This window comes from Pholcus phalangioides, unplaced genomic scaffold (genome assembly GCF_987345545.1).
Source record: "Pholcus phalangioides strain wild (caught in Gottingen) unplaced genomic scaffold, Ppha-v1.0 ptg000015l_1, whole genome shotgun sequence".
Taxonomy (NCBI): Eukaryota; Metazoa; Arthropoda; class Arachnida; order Araneae; family Pholcidae; genus Pholcus; species Pholcus phalangioides.
In genome coordinates, this window is record NW_028301608.1 from 6648579 (window position 1) to 6672197 (window position 23619).

Below are 23619 nucleotides of genomic sequence, written 5' to 3' on the forward strand. Positions count from 1 at the left end.
AATTTTTAATCAATAAAAAAATAATTTCAGAATAAATAAAATCTGTTAGCTCTGCCTTCTCCCCGCCTTCACCCCCTCCCCCTTCTATTAAGATGTCACTAAATTATGTGAGTTGGTGGTCCGCGGGCTTCGTGGGAAATTTTGATTTGGCTCGTGGTGTCTGAAAGATTTAAGATCCCTGATTTAAGTGCTTGAACCGAAAACAAAAGATGGGGTTGGTTGTTAAATATTCAACAGCATCTAATAATAACCTGATGCAGTTCTTCAATTACCACTAATTCCACCAAAAGCGATTCATGGAATAAATTAAGGGGAAAAAAGTCCTTGTGGTAGGAAGTGATTGCATGAAGTAAAATTGTGGTTCACACTTTGGATTAAGACGCTTTTCAAAGACGATTCCAAAAGATTTTTTTGTGGTTCTTTCCATTCCAGAAGATACCCTGTGTTAATTAAAACGGAAAAGCTTTTCATTTGTGGTGTTTGCTAGAAGATTATCAATTCATGGGACACGCTTTTGTTCTCTCTGATACACTAAGCTGTGAATATTCCTTTATAAGTAGAAAATAGAACAATATATACGTTTTGATCCATACATTTCTTTTACCGGAAAATTTCAGGCTTGATTTCCAATTACATATTCAAGGAAATTCGGAAATTAGAGGGGAGGGGAATAATGTATTGAACTCTTGATATAACACTGAAAAATAGGTAGCTCACGCTTTTTTTAGACACTTTTCCGAGATTTTCTCTCTTCACTTACGTAATATATCCCCACATGATACGCGTATAAAAGACAATATCTGTGACTAATCAATCAAGTCACGAAACTAAATTTTTAAAAGCATTTAATTTCCTTAAGCCTGAATTTATATTTCAAGAGCTTAACATAGTCTATTCCCGTCAAAGTAGCTATTTATAATACCGAAAAGTCTAAATACACTTGTCTTGAATCTTTTTCCAGTCGCGAGCACCATAGGCGGTGTTTAATCTTGCGTAAGATTAAAGCTTATGTACCGTATTTTAAGGGAACAGATATTTTCTTGATTTTATGTCGATGTAAACCCGGAAAGGAAAGTCATTTGGTCACCACCGGGACACGAACCCAGGCCACCTTGCATTCCGGGCAAGCATCTGGTCCCGATGGAGACCAGATGGTTCTTTTTTCTGAGTTCACCTCGACGTGCAATCCAGAAAATATGTTTCCTTAATATATTAGGCTGAGAAAAAAGCAGGCTATCTTTATCTGTACAGTGTTTTGTTTTTTGAAATTGAACTTCAAATATAATTAACAGAGACAGTTTTGAATCAAAATTAACTCACGGCAGGCAGTCCGCGATATGCTCCAGGATAATATGAAGAAGTTAGTCTTTAGCGGAAGTCTGCAACTAACAGTCTGAGTGCGTATAAAGTGTTGGGTCGGATTTTTCAGTTATACTGAAATGGGAGAGGGGGGGGGATGTTCCTCTTCCATCAGAATTAAAGAAAATAGGGTGCAAACATCACTCAATGCTGATTCCTATGGAAAATCACCCCAGGCAAAAAAAAAAAGCAACGCTCCCGAAAGATCGGCAAAATCCTGTCTGATTGCTGTCTGTGGAAAACTTTTTGAATATGAGATCGGCTCGCATTCATGCTTCGTAGTTAGAAAACCACAGAAAAAAAAACCAACTTCAGCCGATCATTACTGTGCCACACACGACCAAAGTTCGACCCAAATCCTGTGATGAGAGTCCAGCACAATGCCCATACGATCACACATTGCCTTCAAATAGGGCTGCCATCTCACTTCGGAATTCGGAAGTAACAATTTGACTATTTTGCCTCGTTTCGTATTATGCCCCAAAATTTTAAATCTTGTAGACCTGATTGTGCTCTACAGATATGTGCAGAGACTTTCTTAAATGGGAGATCGGCTCGCATTTGCGCCTCGAAATTTGAAAACCGCGGAAAAACAGCTTCAGCCGACCCTCATATCGAGTAAACTGGAACACAATTTTTTTTGCCAAATTTAACAAATCAGGGGCAAAAGTGATTATTAGCAACTGAAAATTCGATGAAACTTTTACTCTCACACAGAGATAGCTCAGAAATTATTTTTTTTCCAGTAATACCTCTTTTTTCTCATAATCGATTGAAGCAAGAACAAAAAAAATTTCTACATCATATGCAAATTTAAATCAAAAGAATAAACACTGGAATTTTCCCGAAAAATCCCAATGAATGCATTATTTTTGAAACGCGTTTCGCAATAATGGGAGATAAAAAAATAATGGGGATCAAAATATACACTTGCATTGACCAAACAGTGAAAAAAATGGCATCCAGTTGATGGAATTACATACAACCTTGGGCCAACCATCAAACACTTCCTCTCCATAATAACGGCAATATGTTTGTCCAAAGAATTATTGTCCAAAAGATGTCGCGCTGTTGGGATGACTTTTTCCCCCAGTAAAATGTTTTATAAAATAACATTATTTTTTTTCGTGTTTCCACTCTACTTCCATTCGATATCAGAAAAAAAAACCCGTAATGTCGAAAAGCTTGATTATTTTTCTGTCATACATTTTTCATGAAGTGATGAACTTAACGTTATACGAGTTGACGCGAAGTGTGATACAAAAAAAATAGTCTCCAAATTCGTGACGTGTTTAGTTTTTCATTATGAAAACTATTATTAAAAAAAAGGAAGAGTAATTTTTTCATTATGAAAAAAATTACTTCCTTATTTTAATAATTTTTCGAAGTGTGTTCTGAACATCACATCTATATCGACATACGTTAAGTGTTTCTTCAATATCTAATGCTTGAAATATTTTCAAGCACACTTCAAGTGTCATTCAAGTACTTAGCATATCATGAGAAAAAAAAGGTTTATTGAAGAAACAGCTACTGTATGCAGCCGAAAAAAGGGGCAAGGTTAATGTGAGAAGCCAAAAATTCTAGCATCTACTCATATTAGTAAGTAATATCCGTTAAAGCAGTGATTCCCTAACTTTATACGTCACGGTGTGTGTGACATGAAAATTACCAAATTCTATACTTTTTATTATTATTCACTTATTCATAACTCATTGAATGAGGAATTATCAAATTCTGAATTTCTACACATTGTATCTCAAGTACAGTGACAGATTTTCTTTGAATTTCATAAAAAGTGGTTGAAAACTTCGCCTGTTATAAGCAAAAACTTGCGATGGAAATTGAAGTTTTTATAGAAAAACATTCATATATCCGTGAATATATGTGCTATTATCACAAAAATGCACACAAATATTGCCCCTTTGTACAATATTTTATGAAAGTTACAAATCATTTGCAGTTTTCTATCATACAGAGTTAATCAAAAACATTTTTTCTTATTTAATTTTTTGTCAGGCCCCCCAAATACTGTCATGGAAAATTCTCACTGGAAATTGTGAGTACAAACATATGGTTCACGTGACCGAAATTTCAGAACGATCTCAGCATTTTTCTAGAAATTAGAGAAAAAAAGACAAAAGACCAAAAAAGACACAGACTTTTGGCAATATAGTGTAATAGTAAAAATCGACGTGCAACGGGCACCCTAATTCGACTTTTATCTACATCAACCGTTCGTCGTAGAGGTATTGCTTTCGTTCAAAAAATGCTCAAAATCTGTTCAGAAATCACCTTGTATCAGTTTCGAGATTAAAAATATAGTGTACCATAAAATAAAATAAAAAATGAATTTTTATACGGTTCCCCCGTCTTCAAAATTTCAATTAGGAAGCTGTTACCCTGTCCCCCTCTTTAGGCCAACCAAAAAAAAAAAAAAAAATTCGCTGAGAAATTTGAATTAAAAAATCGGAGGAAAGTGGGGAAAGAACAGCATAAACTAACGGACAACACCCTTTTCCTTTATCAATGCTGTTGTTTCCCAACTTTTCTCTCCAATGTTTAAAACATGATTCACCTCTTTTGGGTTACCCTGAAGGGAAAATTTGTACCCTATTTTAGATAGATAGATATTTTCCTTTATTAAGATTTTTAAACACAGTTACAAAACATTTAGGGGCTAAGCAAGCTTGTGAGCCCACAAAACAATATCCGATACATATCTGTCGGCATAAATAATAACGAGAGAGAAAAAAAGAAAAAACTCATATATATATATATATATATATCTATATATAACACCAAGAAATAACTGGCATCATTTTTCTACCAAGAACTTGATAGACAAAAAAGTAGGTTATTTCAATGCGTTCTCCCACACTTTAGAAATTATCACCATCATTTTTTGAAACACCCTGTACGTTTGTTTAAGCCTGAAATGTAACGGGGCATGAACGATCCCGTTTTAGAAGGGAAAATGAATGATTTTATTTCCTAAAAAAAAATTCATTTATAGTATATTTCAAATCTGGTTGTAAGCAACGAAATTTTCAAGTGCGGTCGAAATGACCGCTCGGTAGTTCTAGGCAGAAGAAGTTTTTAAAAATCAACGGAATGACTTGAAAATTTTCGTTTTTGTTCCAAAGGATTTCTTCCCACGATTTAGGAAAAAAATCACGGAGGGAATATTCAAAATATCGAAGGAAAAATAGTTGAAAAAGGCGATCAAAGTTATAGAAACGGTCAGAATGACCACGCGTTAGTGTTCTAGTGCTAACCGGCGAAAAGAAGAATGACATAAGCAAGGAGTTCTAAACTTATGCTTCACGACCAAAACGTGGGTAACAGGGGATTCTGAGATGGGTCATACAAATCTAGATTCCCTAGCCTGGGATTCTTGAGCTATATGGGTATCGCAAACTTAATTCGCAGGGGCTTTCGAGATGGGTCATAAAAATCCACTCTCAGCCTAAGATCCTTGAGCTATGGGTCTCGAAAACTTGATTCGAAGAAGCTCTCAAGATGGGTTATACAAATTCGCTTACACTCTGGGATTCTTGCGTTTGGGTCCCGAGCCAAACTTGATGCACAGGGGCTTGCAAGATTGGCCGTAAAAATCCACTTAAGCCCTGTAATAAATGCATTTATTGCGTCACTGGTTTCACTAATTTCGAAAAACTAACAGTCCCAGGGGTCACGAAGCTGATTTTTTTGATTTTGAGTCGCGACTGAAAAGATTAAAAACCTATGGCATAAGCTATCTGCTTAAAATCTACTATTATGAAGAATGGGAACGGTATCCAGAGTTAATATGGTACCGATCATTATTCCAAAACCAGGAGGAAGGAAGTGGAGATTCCTGATGAAGACGAAGAGGAAGAATGTATCTGTTTGAATGAAGAAAGTACCGATATTCACGTGGGAAATAAAGGCACTACGCCGAACTGTGATTACTCTAGTCAGGAATGTAACGTTACCTAATAGGTACTGTATCAGGGCCACCCTTATCAGACGCGAGGCCTGGTGCGAAAATGACCCCTCTTACCGCCGATTATTTTCTACTGTGAGAGAGGGGAATCGAGAATTCGGAAAAAGAAAATCCCGAAAAAATCGAAATGTAAACGTAAGAAATAATTTCAGAATTCATGAAAATTTAGAGTAAACTATCTGTTACCCGCGGCTTCACGCGAATTGCGTAATCTGAAAATTGCTCGGTGATGATTTTCCCCGAGACATATAACATTTGTACCTCTCATGACCCACCCCAGGGTTCACTGAATTTTCAGAAATCCCGTTCCCTTTCACGACCATTTTAAGTGGGGGGGGGGGGGGATCGAATTTCGAAAAACCCCTTCATTGTGGGTCCTTACACCATGAAATGAAACTACTGGACGTTATGTTCCTTGGGGTCCTATATGACTATTTATTTTGTTCATGTGTTGTTCTTTCTATGTGGTTTTGTTCTGTCTTTTATATGTATTTTGTGTTTGTTTTTGCAAATAAAAAGAAAATAAAAAAATTCGTATTTATATCTTCAATGGTTTTTACTCGGCAATGATGAATCAGTCAGGACATGCTATTATATATATATAGATGAAAGAGAAGTAGTTTCAGAAATGAGGAAAGTGTTTAGAGTAAATGAAAGAAATAATTGCAGAGTTGGTGAAAATTCCCCATTCCACAGAATTTATGAAAATTCAGAATTCCAGCATTGATAAAAGTGCAGAATAGACAAAAACTCAGAATTTATTAATAAAACAATTCCAGATATGGTGGAAATTCAGAATTTATGAAAGAAATATAATTTCAGATTTTTTTTTTCACATAAAAATTCAGATTTCCAGAATTGATGAAAAAGTTCGGAATTTATGAAATAAGTTGTTATCATGAATGCGGGGTCCCCCAGTACGCTGGGCTATGTTCAGTAAAAAGAGCATTTCATTTAATTTTGTTTTTTTACAAAGATGTTAAATATTGCGAAGAATTTTTTTGTTTCTAATTTTTTTCAGGCTTGACCAGTTCCAATTTGAATGAAAACGTAACATCTCCATGATTTTTTTATTTTCCAAAACGGAACATTTCCGAAATTTAAATGTAGATAACTCCCTTGAATATTAATCAAGAAACATAGTATTTAAATATTCTACCACCGGCTCTTTTCTGCACTTTTGTAAAGCAGTCCATTCCGGAGGAATACATTGTTTACTTCTGCTAAATTTAGTAATTGTCGAAATGTTCCCTTTATAAAATAAGCTCCTCATATATATAAACTGAATGACTTGCAATTAGTAACAAAGTGATTCTTTTTTTTTTTAAACTAATATATTTGAAGTTTTTCATAAATGGGAAGCAAAATTATGTAGTGTTGACAAAAAATTTACAATTCACTTGCAACTTTTCAGATGTATGAAGACTTCAGTAAGAGCCTATGTAACCTCTTCACACTTGAATCAAAACTGACAATTTAAAAAAAAAATTCTTTTTGATTGATTTGTGTTCATTGTACGTCAAAATGTCCTTTAAAAATAACAGGATTTTTTTTTAATTAACCAGTTCAAGTCGATATCTATACTAGGACCACTTGAGTTTGGTGCATTGGATACTATCGACCGCTCAATAGTTACACACGTGATGCCTTGTGAAAAACTAATATAGGAAAGTGTTGTCCGTTTTAGGATCGGACGAATATTGAGGGAGTTACAACGTTTGAAATTTGGTGACATGCCATTTTTCTAACCGTCAGTTACGCACAAAACACCCAACGGAAAAAAAAAAATTCCCCCATACAGCGGGTCGCTGCTAATTGAAAATGAACTGCAATATTAAATCCCGAGAGAAGCCAAATTCAGTTATATTCTTTCATGATTGGCGCTTTTTCCCTTTTGTGTAAAGTGATGTTAACATTGTTACTACGTGTTACCTTCGTCCCACTACATTGGCATATTTATCACCAGATTTATAAAGTGTTAGCCAAACGAGATTGATTGGAAAAATTGTTTCCCAAAATCGGCACTTTCTTGCGAAATGTAGTAATTTTTTTTTCCTTCCTTGTTAAGTCAAATTTTTTGATGGGAAGGACAAAAGAAAAAAAAACTGGTTTGCACAGCTTTAGATTTCTTGATTGCTCTCATGCCTATAATTGCTATCATTGCTATCACCTTAAAAAACACAAAGTTATACGTTCGGTGAACGTTCAGTGAATTTGGCAGGATTCGAAAGTGATGTCATGAACTTTTAATGAACTTATATAACTCCATAACTATATATTAGTCAAATCAAAAACTATAAAAAACGCTTTTCCAAATTGGTTTTTCGTGAGGAAACACGTATGTAATTATTGGGCGGTCGATAGTATTTACCCTGTATATGTACCTCATGTGCTAACTTGAAAAAAGATTAATTAAAAACCATTTACATCCGTTAAAAATGAGAAAACACATGTGTATCTCCGAAGCGAAGAGGTTAAGTATTACTATCAAAATTTAGTCTTCACTTTATTTCAAAAACTAGAGACAACCTAACAAAACCAATGCCAGATTCGGAATTAGCACCTCCCTCCCCTCCTGAATCACTGAAATATCTTTAGCAATAAAATCAGTGATGGGGGCAGTGTTATCACATACTCTTAGAAAAATCATAGTACAAGATCTCATTATATAGGTGCCCTATAGACATAAAGCCCCCAGGTTATGTTCGAGTTCGTTCAGGTTCGTTCCAGGTCAGCTCGTTCCCAGGTTATGTGAAGTTCGTTCTTTCCCTGACGAACTTGAGGCGACCACCGATAGACAGCGTTTTCATTTCCAACCCATCTCATTAATGACAGTAAATTTCAATATAACGATATGGCCAGAGTTGGTGTTTGGTAAAGTAGTAGGTTATGTCCAGATGGGCCCAAACCAGGACAGTAGCGTGTCTTCTTGGGGCACTGGGGCTGACTTTTTTGGGGCCCCTCTTCGTTATTATCATGCATTTGTTATGGTTTCCCGGGCAGTGCCCCGGTTGCCGCAGCCTAGTTACGGGAATGTTACGGGATTTTGAAATCAGTCACACTTTTCCCACGATATTTCATTTAAGTTTTATTTCTTCACGTCTGAATTTTTTCCCACATATCGTTGTGGTCTCCCTTAACCATCTGTCATGGGTCTCTTTCCACTGGATTTTATTCACTGCCCCCCCCTCCCCATTAACCTATCTTGGTAATCAAATGGACCCATGGGTCTCAAGTTGAAAAGCACTGCTCTTGGTCGAGATGTTGTTCTGGTAACAGGAAAAAGTTAAAGAACCAAGTGTTCACAAAAAAAGTGTTGTCTACATTCATTGTCTACAAGTAATTGCTGACTAGGTAGAGAAGGAAGAAAAAAATCATTTGCTACTGTATTAGCAAAGGATTTATCTTCTGATCGACCGATGGCTAAGCGAACTAATAAATATTGGTTATAACGTAAGGTTGTTATTTTATTGTTTTTCCTTTCATATAATTTTGATGACAATTTCGATAATAAGCGTTTCGATAAATTTTTGCCTTCGCCTCGCAGTAGGATGTGGATCACAGCCTTCATTTATTTTTCTTAGTTTTTTTTTCAATTCTTGAAAATACAGTTCTCATTGAGCAGTCAGCCCGATGAGGAAATGGTAGACAGAGTTCATGATGTCACGTATTGGAGCGGCTTCGGCTGATTCCGAGAATCGGGCCACGAACTGGATCACCGCTGGCAAGCCGCCGACCCTTTGGAAGGTCGCCATCACTTCGTCGATCATCGCCTCCATAGGATAAATGTAACCATTTGGTGGTGTCGTCAGTTCTGCTTCTTCTTGACGCGCTTCTGCCTCACCCTGGATGACAACGAGAAAGAAATATGTTAAGATAACGTGCAATGACTGATACAATATGATAGAGACGCAACGCGCGCCAGAAGCCCGGTTAGGCACGGTTCGCACTGGCGCAATACGGCAAACGATGCAACATTCAGCTTGAGAACAATTGGTTCAAAAACTTGAAATTCAGGTTTCTAAACCAATCCGATTCGAGTTGCATCGTTTGCCGTATCGTACTAGTGTGAACCCTGCCATTTAGTTGGCTATAGACTTAGGACTATATAAGATTAACATCGTCAATGCACAGCCGTCTTTAAGATGTGCGACAGATGCGGTCGCACCAGGCCCCTCATTTTTTTGTGGAAGGCGATGGGAAACCACTTAAGCAACAGAAGTGGAAAAAATATATATCAATCACATATTTTTTGTAGTAAACAAAGTGCCCTAGCTTCAATAATTTTACTCTGGAATTATTTGTTGAACCCTTGAATTTTCAACGATTCTGGATTTGTTTTATTAGTTCTGAATTTTCATCGATTTCGAAATTATTTAATTAATCTAAATTCTCATCAATTCTGAATTTTCGCCATTCTGGAGAGGATTGTCTTTCATAGGTTCTGAATTTTCATCAATTCTGGAATTAATTCTTCCATCAATTCTGACTTACTGCTGGTAAGCAACTGACTCCATGGAACGCTGTCATGGCTTCGTCGATAAATGTTTTCAAAGCATAAATGTACTAAGTGATTCACACCACCAATATTCATTTGGTGGTGTGGTCAGCTCTACTAGTTCTTGACGTGCTTCTGCCTGACCCCGGATAACAATGAAAAATAGAGATAATGAGAGATACTGTACATGCAACGACCAGGAAATAAGACACAATATAAGACCGATGCAGCATGTGAAAGTGACCTATTTAGCTGGCTACATATAAAGATTATGCACAGAAGTTGATAAATTTCTTCAGAGCCACATTCAGGGGCGGTGCTTCATACTTGAGCCCAATCGATAATCGTGTTCAATTTATAGATATTCTGCCGGGGTATTTCCAGCAGCTATGGAATGGTCTGCAATCGGTTTGGCACTAGATACCTCTGGCAATATCCCCCCCCCCGCCCCCATTCTAGTTCCCACCGGACTGCTACTACTCAACGGTACATGCAATTCGTACCCCTTCCTATACGGAACTTCTAACGAATAAGCACATTGACGGAATGTGTGTTCTGAGTGTATTTGTAGTTCCTACCGTATTTATGTTGTCAGAGTTGTACTTATTTCGTATTCTTGCTGGTGCTGCCATCTGCCTTCCATACTTTGAAGTGAAGTTGGTAGATACATGAATTTTCTTGATATGTGAGTTCCGGAAGTTTTATTAATTTTCAGATATATCCATATCGTTCGGGAACGCTTTGACATCTTTCTCTGATATGAGAAGAGGGATGTGTCCGGTCCTTCAATGTTCAATGTTATGTGAGTATTGTTAGGGACGACGAGAAGAAAAAAAAAATCTCTACCTGCGCGTAACCTCATTTTGGAATCCCCGACCATGATTTTTTGATCGAAAAAGCTTTTTTTTTCGCCCTTTCAACTCTGATTTGGTGCACCATCTATCTCCTTGAGCTTGGCCCAAGAGCTGCCCCTGAATATCGTGTTGAATTTCTGGCTGCTCTCTGGCTCTGGCTCTGTAGAGTATGGGTTTCCAAGTTGTGTTCCATGACAGTTTTTTTTTTTTTGGTTCCTCATGATCAAACGCCACATGATCAAACCCTTAAAAGTTACGGAAATCGGAGAGCTTTCGAAGAAGAAAACTTTCTTGTTACAAATACTCGCAAAGATGTTCCTTATTTTGAATTTTAACGAGATAAGTGTCTCTCCTAAAAAACATCAGCAGATTGAAAGAACAGCTTAAATCAGGGAAAGAAGTCGTTAGTTTGTGCTTCTTTGTTCCAATTTTCCCTCGATTTTTGAATTAAAATATCTCTGCGACTATTGCTGTTAGAAACGAGGATTATTTTTGTTGGCCTCAGTAGACACAGGACAACATGTTTCTAATTCGGTTTTTAAGGACAGGGTGATAAAACGGAAAAGGTTAATTTTTTTTATTTTAATAACTATATAACCCTTGTAATATGAATGACGTATCTAAGTTCTATATGTTGTTTGAATACTTTCTCTAACTGGAAGTATGCCTTCAGAATAAATGGTTTGCCAGTAAAATACGTCAGGGGGAATTAAGGGTGATTATCTTCATATAAGAAACATCACTGAACTAGAACTACTGCTGTCACCTATCAAGTGAAAAATAAAACATTTGTGATTCTGCAATTGAAATTAATGACCGGATTGTGATTAATGTACCGCATAGTAAAAAGTCAATACAGTATGATATTGATAAATATTTTTTGAGCAATAATATTAGTTGAAATGTCAAGTTTGCTTAAAAATTTTAACAGTTTTTGTTTGTGTGCGATAAATTAATATTAGAGTAAAACCTCTCCATAACTCAACAGCAAACATCCATAAAACCAAACTTTTGTCCGCTATTTGGGAGGTACGACGTTTGGCTTCGGTCGCAATCAAAGCTGCAGTAAGAGTTTACTTACAAGCGGCTTTGGTCGCAATTCATTACTATATGTACTGTGTGTAAAAACGTTTACCGGTGGTTATGCATGGTCATCAATCGTCTCGATAAAAAAAAAAAAGTTTCATTAAATTTCACTACATTTACCACTTTTACCGGTGATCATGCATAATTCCCAAATAAAGTTGGAACGTATTATAAATATAGAAAAATTTATGACTTTTCTTCTCTTCATTAAGCTACAATTGATAATTTTTTACCGTACATGATGCGTGCACCACACGTATTTTACAAAAAAAATTAAATTATAATAAGTGTGAAGAAGAAATAAAGTTCTAACTACATTATCAGTTATGTTGGATTTTTTCACTCGTATCAACATGTGCAAACAAAACCAACACTAACATTCGGAATCAGCATCCTGGAATAGTTATGTTCAGTTAATCAAGAAATTAATTGACGGATTATCATGTTTACCAATACGGGATTGGGATTATACATAATTACCTTTGAATATGATAAATTTTTGATTTATGAACAAAAATTCACAAATTAGAGTTTTCCTGATTTTACTGTTCGCTATCGGGGAGGGAAATACATTAAAGCCCTATTCCACGGGACTGGGGATCAGAAAAGTGTCCGTTAAGTGAGGTCCCACTGTAGTAAGATGCCCAAGATTTTTTTCACAATTGTAATCGAGAGAGATGTATGTATTAACCACAGAATCGAACTGAGTCTTATTCTTATACACTTTACTGATGTTAGTTTACCACATACAACCAGCAATTGTTAAAATTTCGAAGCAAATTTGACCAATATTATTGCTCAAAAAATATTTATCAATATCATACTATATTGACTTTTTCTATGCAGCGCATTAATAAAAACCGGCCATCTCAGTTTCAATCGAGGAATCACAACACTTGTATTTTTTATTTGACAGGTAACCGACGTACTTCCAGTTCAATGATGTTTTACATTTAATATAACATATATATATACAGTGTGTATACTGTGTAGGTCTCACACTTCTTTTCATAATTTTCTAGAAGACACATTTTTACCCGTTTATTGGTTATGGACAAAAGTAACAAAGAAAGGCACCATTTTTTCATAGATAATAAGTTTGCAAAGTATGAACGTATATAGTGACTGAAAACGCTTCCTTGTACACAGAGTTTTTTTTAGCTGAGCAAAGAAAAATTCCTATACTGTATAAGGGGCCGTTCAAGTATTACGTCATCACATTTTTAGCCATTTTTGACCCCTCTTCATCAAAATTTCGTCAGCTCTGCTCCCTACCTTCTAACGCATATTGGTGGAATCAGAGACGTGGTCGGGGCTCGTGCCCTCCCCCCTCCAGACGATCAAAAATTTATTTTTTTAATGCAAAAAATACTTTTAAAAAAGTAAATTTTCGATTGAAAATACATTTATGCGTCACTATAATCAATTTCCGTTAATTCCAATGTTATTTGAAGGCTAAGAACTCAAAATTTATTTTTAAGAAATTAATTGCGACCCACCCGCTAAGCCTTATATGCTAAACCCATGGCCTGCGGACCAAATGTGGCCCTGGGGAATATCTGATGTGGCCTGCCCCCCAAACCTAATTTTGTAAAAATCAATTAAGCGGCACATTTACATATAGTTCAAGTGACCCGTGGCACAGTTCCAAAGCATTTGAGTGGCCCGTGGCACATTTTCAGGTCACTCAAGTGGGTCCGTGGCACATTCACAGATCATTTAAGTGATCCGCGACACAGTCCCAGAACACTTAAGCGCTCCGTGGCACATTTAGAGATCTCTTGAGTGACATGTGGCACAGTTGTAGAGCGCTTAAGATATGGTAATGGTAGTTCAGGTGCCCACAAACTATCAAAAGGTTTTTCTCGTTTTTGGCTCAGCGAGTAAGATGTCATTAAGAATATTTCATGTTTTTCATAAAGGGTGGTGGGTGGAAGTAAGAATCATCCAACCCCTCCCCCATCATCAAAAGTCATCGAATCAGAACCCCCCCCCCCCCCAGATCGATGTTGACTTGATACTTGAATGAGCCCTAAGGTAGCATTTTATTTTCGTCATTTCGCGCAGATATCGAGGTATCAAAATTCTGTGCGCAGAGAAACAACAGGTCTGTGCAAGTGAAATAAAAGAGAATGTTAGAGGGCACATTTAACTCAGGAATAAAGTTTTGTCCTTCTCCCCGCGAGAATCTCGGTTCCCGCACCCCTCCCCCAACCTAGAGCCATTCTCCCTGGACTGAAATATTTATTGGGCTCTATATGAATATTTCTCTATAATGAATTTATAGTGTAAAAAAACAAAATAAAAATAATAAGATTTGCCCCGGATCCCCATGTTAGAGCCCTGTCAGGCCTACTGGGGGGGGGGGGGGGTTCAAGGTGCTCGCCTAAACCATTGAGGATGTATGCTTGATTCTCCGCACTCGGAAGATATCCACGGAGAACTCGGATGAACACCCCATGATTCAATAATTAGCATCATGATTATTTCTGTTGAAGAATATGTCAGAGTTCTTGTACGGGAAGTTTTCTTCTGTGTTTAGATGGTTATAATCAAATCTCATGATTCGTTTTTTGGAAATTTTTTATCCACTAGAAGTGAGGATTCTTGGATTGCAGACTTTACGTGTACTTTACGGGACACCCAGAGCCATCTAAACACGAGTCACATCCGGGCAAGGCACGATACCCATGGCCTCCACATCTTTCAATAGGGACCTTAGGCTGGGATCTTTAGCGGGGCCCCAGGTCCGACTGTTAATGAGCCTATCCATTATGAATTTGTTCTGATAAAAAAAAATGGTGAGATAGAATCATCTCGATCCTCTGGGCTGGAGCCCTGTCTCAGATCCCCCTTCTCTTATGAGACCCACGTGGGGACCTCATTGTCTAGGGGGCTTCCACGATAAGATCTGGCACAATGAATTATGGCAATAAATGTTTTATTGAAGGTGGTACCTAAACCCTGTTCCATTTTACTGTTTGAGAGAACAGGGCCTTTTTTTTTTTTTGGGTAAATATTCAAATATTTGTTTGAGTTATGTAGAACAGTCATATTATCAAGGGTTCCGCGAAACGGCCTTATAACTATCAAGGGTTCCATGTGAAATTTTACGTTGGGAATCCCTGCTGTAGAAAGACTTTTCTTTTTCGAATGGAGAAACTGTCGAGAATTCAAGCCTTGTGAGAAGTTAGAAAACCAACTTCAGTCGACCACCACCAATATGCCGCCAACGAAATTCGAACCTGGATCCTCACGATGAGCGGTCCAACACGATGCCCACGAAACTGTCCGGACTGCACGTAACCTGCGACAAAAACATCGTAAAATGCGGGAAAGAAAGGAAAGAAAATAGTTTCGATTTGGTTTATATAGTGAGAAAAGTAACCCGGAGAAAAAAAATTTTCGTGGAAGATACAGTAATTGCTTTTTGAAAGTAATTATAGAAGCGAATACTTACGTATGTGTACGTATATATAATATTCAATTGAATTAGAATTTGCTAAACGGCTCCTCATTGCACGTTAAAACCTCATTAAGCGCATTTTACTGAAATTCAGAAGACTCTTTGGTGTTTAGCGTCATTTCTTCCTCGTGTGAATTTCATATTGTACTTGTTTTATTGCGTGTAGAGAACTATTATAAAAGATATCAAGGGCTTTTTTTTCTGTTTTTATGCAAAAAATACGAAACCAATGATAGCACATGAATTTAAACTGTAAAAGCGTATTTCTTTGGTGGAGTTAGGGAATCGTGTGCGAATGACTGTACTCGCATCTAGATGCAGGTCCATCGCCATATTTTAAGAATATCGCACAAGTTAACTCTACTAATTAATTGCTTATGAACATGCAAGCTCTGCACGGTGATAAAAATTATTCTCCGTTGATTTGTGTGTGTGGATAGCCTATTGCAGGTAAAATGGGGAATTACGATCGAATATACAGATTTTTTTTTGTCTTTAAATTCCAGTTTTGATTTGGATTTACTGTCTTTTTTTTTTCTGATATGAATGTTTCTAACACTTCCTATGCAGGTGAATATCAACTGTAATGATAGGATGTTTCTTCTAGGTGCAACGTTGGCTCAATACTGTAGCCCTGCCGCGCGTTTTTGATTTTTTTTGCTAATGTGATTACGTCTTTTAAATCATCTGACGGTACTGGGAGTATTAGCAAAAAGTTGCGTGACGAAATTCTTTAAACGCTCATATCTCAGGAAGTACCTGAGCATTGCAAAGGTGCATTCAGTGATATCACTCCGGTTTTGAGAGGCCTCCTGTCTGGGCATTAAGGCCATTGCCCTGGTTCGTAACAAATTGTTGTACGCTATATCTCAAAAAGTATGTTCGGCTAGTCAAAAGAAGTGGTATCGTCAGATGCACATTGCAAAAGTGAAATCAATAATATTACTCCGGTTTCAATATCTTTTCCCGTCTGGGCACCAGGCCCGCTGCTCTGGCTGAAACAAATTGTTTTCCGCTGTATCTCGAGCAATTCACAACAAAAATAGACGACATTGGTATCGTTTGTTAGCTATTCCAAAGACAAAGCCGATGATAATGACATAACTTCATTATGTCAGCGCCTACCACGCGATTCAAGGTACAGAAAACGCATTCCCATCCAAACTTGCGGCCGTGTTTATGATACAAACTGCTGAAATTTTTCCCTCCTCTCTGATCAGCAGATAGGTGTGATGATATAACACCAGAAAAGAAATACTCTATAGCTTAATCTATTATATACCGTACGCGTATATATTTTTATCACTTATAACTTGAATTAGACCAGCATTTCTCAACCTACGGTCCGTGACGATGGCATAGGTGATCCGCAGGCAGACTTGATAAAATTATTCACCTGTTTAGTTGATATTAGTAATTTCCATATGGTTTCAAATACAATTATAGCTTCATTCCTAGATTCACCATACATCATCGAGGAGAATGCAGGAAATTGCTATCCTAAAACACGGGACGTCACTAAATTTTGCCAAAAATCGCAATTTATTGAGTGAACAACTAATTGTTTGCTACTAAAATTGCTGAAGGGTGTGAAAATAAAACTCCGTTACAAAAATCAGCGAACAAAAACGTACTTCACCAAAAGAATATTCAAATGATGATGACCATATTTCATTGAAAAAAATACGGTATAATGTGATCTTAAATAATAATACTTGAAATACGGGATATCACCAGTTGTCATTGAAAACATTGTCAGAAGTAGGCACAATCATCAATCGTAATTAAAATTCTAAAAAAATTGTGGACAAATCGTTAAACCTGACACATATGCGAGATTAATATTTATAACTTATGCATTAATTATCATAATGCAATTTATATTATGAAAAGCTGTGTATTTTTTGACTTTAGTGAATATTACATATCCAAATAAGTATCATTGAGAAAAACGGGACAAATGTATAAAAAATTAGAACAACGAAAGTTACAGGAATGTCCCGTAATACGGGACGCAAGTGGGTCCGTCAAACTGTTTCAGCCATTTTGTTGGTGCTTGTTTTTCAAAAAGGTTGAAAAGTACTGAATTTGACAAAGAGAAGGGAGGAAAAAGACTAATCCGAACATTTGTTTCCCTCGCTTAAAGATATGGCAAAGGATTTCACACTCGTCAACTTTCTGCCACTAAAGAACGAGTTTTAAATTCTAGTCAGACCAGGTTGGACTGAGATCTCAGTCCCCTCCAATTTCGATGTGTTAAAATCATGCACCTGACATGACAGGCTTGCAATAAAAGGGTTTGAAATTGTGCATTGTAGATGAGAATGATTGGTGTCTTATTGATTCGTAAAAATCTTGTTGAGACCAGGGCCATCTTAAGAGCATCATGGGCCAAGTGGTTTTTCTGAGGCCCTACCAGGTGCATTCCAGAAAATTTCAACCAGATCTCATTTTTGTGAGGCCCCTCTTCTCTTGAGGCCCCCGGGCCCATGCGTTAAGACGGCACTGGTTGAGACACTACCTCACCTGTCACTCCATTGATATGAATACGGCTTCAAGTTTGGGTACAAGACTGGCTGCTTAGTACTGTTATTAGGTGCAAAAGTCTGTCGATGACAGAGCATGATCTAATCCTAATCGGTGCTTGCGAAATATTAGTCATGGTTTAATACTCAAGGGGAGTTATACAAGTCAGGTACACATGTCGAGAAAAAGGAGGTTATTTGAATTATATAAAAAAAAGGTTGTTGGAATCACAGTATTACGATACGGACGAGAATCAAGAGAGAGAATGACTTATTATTTTGCGGAATACTCACTTCGGTCGTGACTTCCACTGGTCCGTATATGAACAGGCCGTCGAGCGCCTCGTATATCTTGTCCACTATGGCCGGATAACGTTCTTCGAAGTCTCGTATCATCGAATACAGTTTGTTAATGACCTGTCCCGCATCTCTGGCTTCTTCGTGATTGGAGAAAAGTTCGTGGAGCGAATAGACGAGATTGCCTCCTCCGATCGGGTCCAACGTGTAGAACATGATCTTTAAGGTTTCTTCGGGCTTCAGAGCCGACTTCTTGTCACTCGTCCGTAAAGCCTCGTCATTGATGGCGGACGCCTATATTCGAATCAAACAAAATAAAAGTGAGACGTACTTCAATTATACGTGTTAAACTAATTACGAAAAGTCGTAAAGTTTGTGTAAACGGCCATATAAACAAAACACTCATCTTAAAGTAATGCCGAACATTTTTGTGTCAAATCCTTGAATTTCTTTAGTAGGATCTTGTTTTTTTAGATAATCGGTAGTTTTAGGTAAGTCACTGATTTCCAAACTATTCTGTCTTCGTACTGTAACGTTTTTTTCCCCTAGCAACTGCTTCTAAATGAGAACTTGAAGTACCCGTAGTATTTTTCAGAAAATCTTTTTTGGGGCTCCATTGATAATTAATGTAATTGGAATCCTTAGACTGCATTTAATCATTAGCATAGTTTTGATTACGTTTTAAAGAATGTGTCACAATTCAAGACTATATAGTAAGGGCTATTTTATTTCTTTGATATTCTTGTTGATATTCCACCTATCTCCTTGGCTCAGTGGGCGTGGTCTGGGAGCTAATGTGTGCGTCCGGCGGCTCTGATACTTTTTCTCACAGACAACATCAGCTTGCATAACGTACCGTATTGAATAAAATTATTTTAAATTTTAGTCGCTTATATATCTCTCTCTCTTACTGTTTCAAGTGAGTCAGTAATCTATCGTTTATGGTGTTGTTTCCGCGTCACTGGTATGCGCGGGTGGTATTTTTGCTATATTTTTTTGTGATACTTGTGTAAATCAGTGATAAATCAAAAATATGTGAGTTCTTGTGCTATTGCAATATGCAAGAACATTCTCGGAAGACAATGAAACTCAAGTCCTTTATTGTACTTTTCTTAAATACCCAAAGACTTGCAAAATATGGGTGCCCAAATGTGTAGAAGTCTTGATCAAGTAAACTGTATGTTTAACAAGGTAACAAAGTGGGTGCACAGGGCGAATGACGTCACACGTGATGTTAGCTGGTGCCGACTCCAGCGCCTCATGAGGCAACACTTGTTCTGTGGCCCTGTGTGTGGGCACAACATGGCCCCCACATCCTGGAGCAGGGCCCCTAGGCTGGGATCTTTTGCGGGCCTCCTTGGTCAGACTTTTCACGGGCCCCTTCTGTAGTTAATTTATAGCGTGAACAAGCAAAAAATGATGAGAACTACCCCGGGCCCCAGGGCTAGAACCCTGTCAGCCCCCCTTTGTGGGGGCCATGGGGCACTAATTACTATTTAAGTACTCCCCCACCCTCCCCCACGCACGCGAATCTAGAAAAAGACTAATTAACCTCCCTCCCCCCTAAATTGTTAATGTGGTGACATCTCTCGATCGGAGAAATGTCCCCACAAACACGTTGTTTCAGTTGTTTTACAGTCCAGTAGATGGCACTACTATCAAATTTCATTTACTATATTACTGGATAGAATGTTTTCCATTGTTCGAGAATATTCTCGCTGACAGATGGCTGTAGTTTCTGCTGCTGAAAATTGGGAGGGTGTACATGACAAACACAAAGATTCCCAAGGGGGTGCAAGACAAAAAATATTTGGGAATAGCTTCTCTAGGATCAAAGGTTCGCCAGCTATGCACCTGTATAACCAAGTATAACCTGTATAAACCAAGAACTGTTACAAGTATCCATAGCTTAATATGTCAGCGAGAACAAAGTGAATCCCGCGAATTGATAACCATCCACCTAAAACTGGTCCGATCAATCGATTTATCTGGTCGGTTAATCGGTCAATTGTTAATCGCAGTTAAAAAATTTAGTTGAGTTAATCGACTCAATTAACCCGATTAAAATTTTTATCAAAAGCTCATAATTTATTCCGATTAATTTGATGTCATCGATTAGATGTCTTAAATTACATTCATTTAATAAAACATTTCAGATAAGTGACCCTATTTGAAAATATCTGTATCAATATATTTTGATCAAATTTTTCGACGGGGAGGAGAAATACAAGTTAATTCAACGAAAAAGAAAACAGTGATAATTTCAGTTTTATATTTGGTTTGATGAAAAATTGTCTTCTAAAATATATTGTCTTCTAAATCGAAGACAATATACCAAAATTTGTGGTATAGAATGTAATCAACAATTTTCGTATTCGGAAAACATACAAACCCCCTCCTGCTCAATTTAGAAGCAGTTGCTAGGGGGAAAAACGTAACAATATATGACGTCAGAATAGTTTGGAAATCAGTGAATAACCTAAAACGGCCGATTATCTAAAAAATCAAGATCCTACTAAAGAAATTCAAGGATTTGACAAAAATGTTCGGCATTACTTCAAGCATGAAGCCTGGATTTCTTAATTATTCCAATATTTCTTTACATCTGGTGAATAGTTGAGTGAAATGAATAAAATGTATTTTTTGTTGAATCAGTTAATAAAAAAGAAAGTTATACTTATACTGAAGTATACTAGTTATGAATTAGCATTTGAAAGTATTCTACTACAATTCGATTAATCAATCGATTAAAATTTTTTGATCAACCAGTTAAAAGTTTTAATCGATTCCCAGTCCTACTTCCAACCAACAGCAGGAATGTGTGAAAGGATCTTCCGTTTTAATTAAATTCGGGGGTATCTCACAAGATGGCAGAATACAGAATGAACCGAGCACGTCCTGGCTCTACCGCTATTGCAATTTAAGCACAGTGGTCATAAGACCGCGGACGCACCGGGAAAACCTACTGGTGTTTCAGCCAAGCGAAGCCACCTCAAGAAAATCCAACCCCCCCAGGGCGCCCCTCATCAACTCTCTCGTCACCCTGGCTCTCTCACATTCCCAACCCAACAATAGCCCTGCATCTCCGCCCGGCACCACCAGGACGTTTGCGCCCCCAACCCCAACTAAACATCCTCAGCCCCAACAGTCGCCACCCGACCACCCAAAAACCCCACGACCTTCTGGAGCTTCATTGTAAGTCAAAACAATAAATAGTTACACACAAAACATATTTGCAGACAGCTGTATGCTTCACAACAATGGCCTTTACGGCGCATCCGTTGCGTTATAGTGTCAGTTCTCAACAGCTCCTCAGAAATTCATTGCATTGCGTGAAGGGCCCTTATGGCGTGGCTACACAGTTATCCGTCTTCTTCACGTACAGGGCCCCTGTGGCCAGTCCACGCGGGACTCTTTCTCCTTCACGTGCAGGGCCTCATTGGCGTGACCACAGGTATCCAACTTCTCCACTCTCTTGTGGGGTCCTCATCCTAATAAATCCTCGAGTGGAAACTGGTGGGCTTATGGGCCTTTTTCCTTTATTGGGCCGGCCGAGCTAAATATCTTATTTTCCCTCTTGTTCATCGTCAAGGTAAGATCTAAGGATTTGCCGGTGAGCATATTAGCCTTTTTCCAAAAGTTCCAGCCCTACGTAGCTTCTTTTCCCTTCTGTATCAAAGGTCAGAATACGTATTCTTACACTACTATCCCGGAGGTTGTCCGGTGGGTTGAGTTACCTCTTTTCCTGTTAGGGCCGGCTGGGCCATTCAGCCACCTTCTACCCTATTACATCCTATTCCTCCGAATCCTGGCCACTTCCTAAGTCGGTGTAGGAGATTAGCCTGTTTGCTAATCTAGAGGATCGTCTGGGTGTTGCTCTGGTCACTGATGTTTGATTATCGTCTAGATCATTGTCGAGTGTCATCTTCACTTTTTCGGGAGATGGCAAGAGCAACAAAAAATTCTTCTGGAATTGTCTTTGAAAAGTGTCTTGTTCCAATTCGGGAACCATAATTTTACTACATGCAATCAACCCACCTTCTATTCCCCAGGATATTTGTTTTCAAATTTTTCCCATGAAGAATCTCTGTTGGTGGAATCGGCGGAAATTGAAGAACTGCGTCAAGCGAAGGGATTGTTAAATATTCAACAGCAAACCCTTTCTTTTGAGTTCGGTTAAAGCAGGCATCTTCAACCTGTTGCTCGCGAGCACCACGGTGCTCCCTGAAGCACCCAGAGTGCCCGATGCTCGTATCCGATTTCGTGCTCGCGAGCACTTGATCAACTTTGCAATTAAACACCTTGTACAAATTGCATTCAAAGACTGAAATCACCCTGATTTCATGCATTCGTATGACAAACTTGCCGTCAGAGTGCTCTTATTTTGATGATGAGTACAAGCAGTGCTCGCGATTAGAAAAAAGTTGAAGACTTCTGGGTTAAAGCGTTTAAATCATCACATGCAATAAAAATGTCTACATACCCTAATAATATTAACGAAAATGTTAGCGTTTTTTGTTGGTGCGTTTATCAACTATTGTTTTGTCTTTTTATAGCAAACAAAAAAAGCGTCTGTAAAAGACAGGTGACCGTTAATCGGGTGTTTGAAATGCTAACTTTTGTTATATAAGGGGAAATTATATTATTTGGTCGTAAAAAGGGAGGTGACTTCATATGAGGGGCATCCGTTAAGAGGGGGTTTTACTGTACATACATTTTCGGGCGGTCGTCCTCAAAATGTTTCTCCCATCTTTATGCACTTTTTTGCCGGTCCTCATACTGTTTCTCTTATTTGTTCATTTGTTTTTGGTCCGCAAATTATCTAGTCTATTTATTTATTTTTTTACGTGCCGCAAATTATTTCTCTTATTTATATTTGGTTGGTGCGCAAATTATTTTTTCTGTTCATATATTTGTTTTGCCGGTCCTCACATTATTTCTCTTATTTGTTAATTTTGTACCGGTCCGCAAATTATCTCTCATTTATTTTTTGTTGGTGCACAAATTATTTCTTATGTCTATATATATATATTTTTTTTTTTCCCCGGCTTTCAAATTATTTCCTGTTCGTTAACTTTTCACCGGCCCGCAAATCATCTCTTCTATTTATTTTTTTTTTACCAGTCACAAGTAAATTCTCCCATTCCGTTTTTACAGGTCATTAAATTATTTTTACAATTTCTGCCAGTCCGTTAAAAAATTTTCAACTATATTCAGCGGTTCGCAAATATGAAAAGATTGAATAACACTGGTTTATACACCGTGAGTGAGATGAGGAGTGATGAAGTTACTATACCTGTATCGAACCCGTAACAAACAGGAGCGGCAGCAGTAGGAAACAGTACAAGCCTTGCATCTTGCAATGTGGAAAGAGAGTTGGGAACTGTGATTCTGCGAGACAATATCCAGGCTGTCTTTGATCTTATCTTATTGTCTTGCAATATGTGCGAGAGAACACTTGTTGTACAAGCTGACCTCTCTATCACAAGGTACCCCTACACATTTACCGAACAATATGATTTCTCTTTTCCGTCTTTCTCTATTCA

The 23619-nt window shown here is 37.8% G+C and overlaps 1 protein-coding gene across 1 annotated transcript; it reads right to left on the reverse strand.

Annotated features, from left to right (window-relative positions):
- Positions 1-8793: 8793 nt before the first annotated feature.
- Positions 8794-23593, reverse strand: LOC149075414 (uncharacterized). Its single transcript, XM_089242701.1, has 3 exons — positions 23370-23593; positions 18071-18367; positions 8794-9192 (listed from the first exon to the last, which is right to left on the reverse strand). Exons 1-3 carry the CDS (start codon positions 23427-23429, stop codon positions 8962-8964), a joined length of 588 nt encoding a protein of 195 aa, XP_089098827.1. The 5' UTR covers positions 23430-23593; the 3' UTR covers positions 8794-8961.
- Positions 23594-23619: the final 26 nt, after the last annotated feature.

What these genes read in the sequence shown, in the direction of transcription:
- LOC149075414 (XM_089242701.1), bottom strand. Translation starts at nt 23,429, where the DNA reads ATGCAAGGCTTGTACTGTTTCCTACTGCTGCCGCTCCTGTTTGTTACG. An exon ending in TTGTTACGGGTTCGATACAG is followed by an intron (nt 18,368 to 23,369) that starts GTATAGTAACTT and finishes ATTCGAATATAG; the next exon opens with GCGTCCGCCATCAATGACGA. An exon ending in CAGTGGAAGTCACGACCGAA is followed by an intron (nt 9,193 to 18,070) that starts GTGAGTATTCCG and finishes GTTGTCATCCAG; the next exon opens with GGTGAGGCAGAAGCGCGTCA.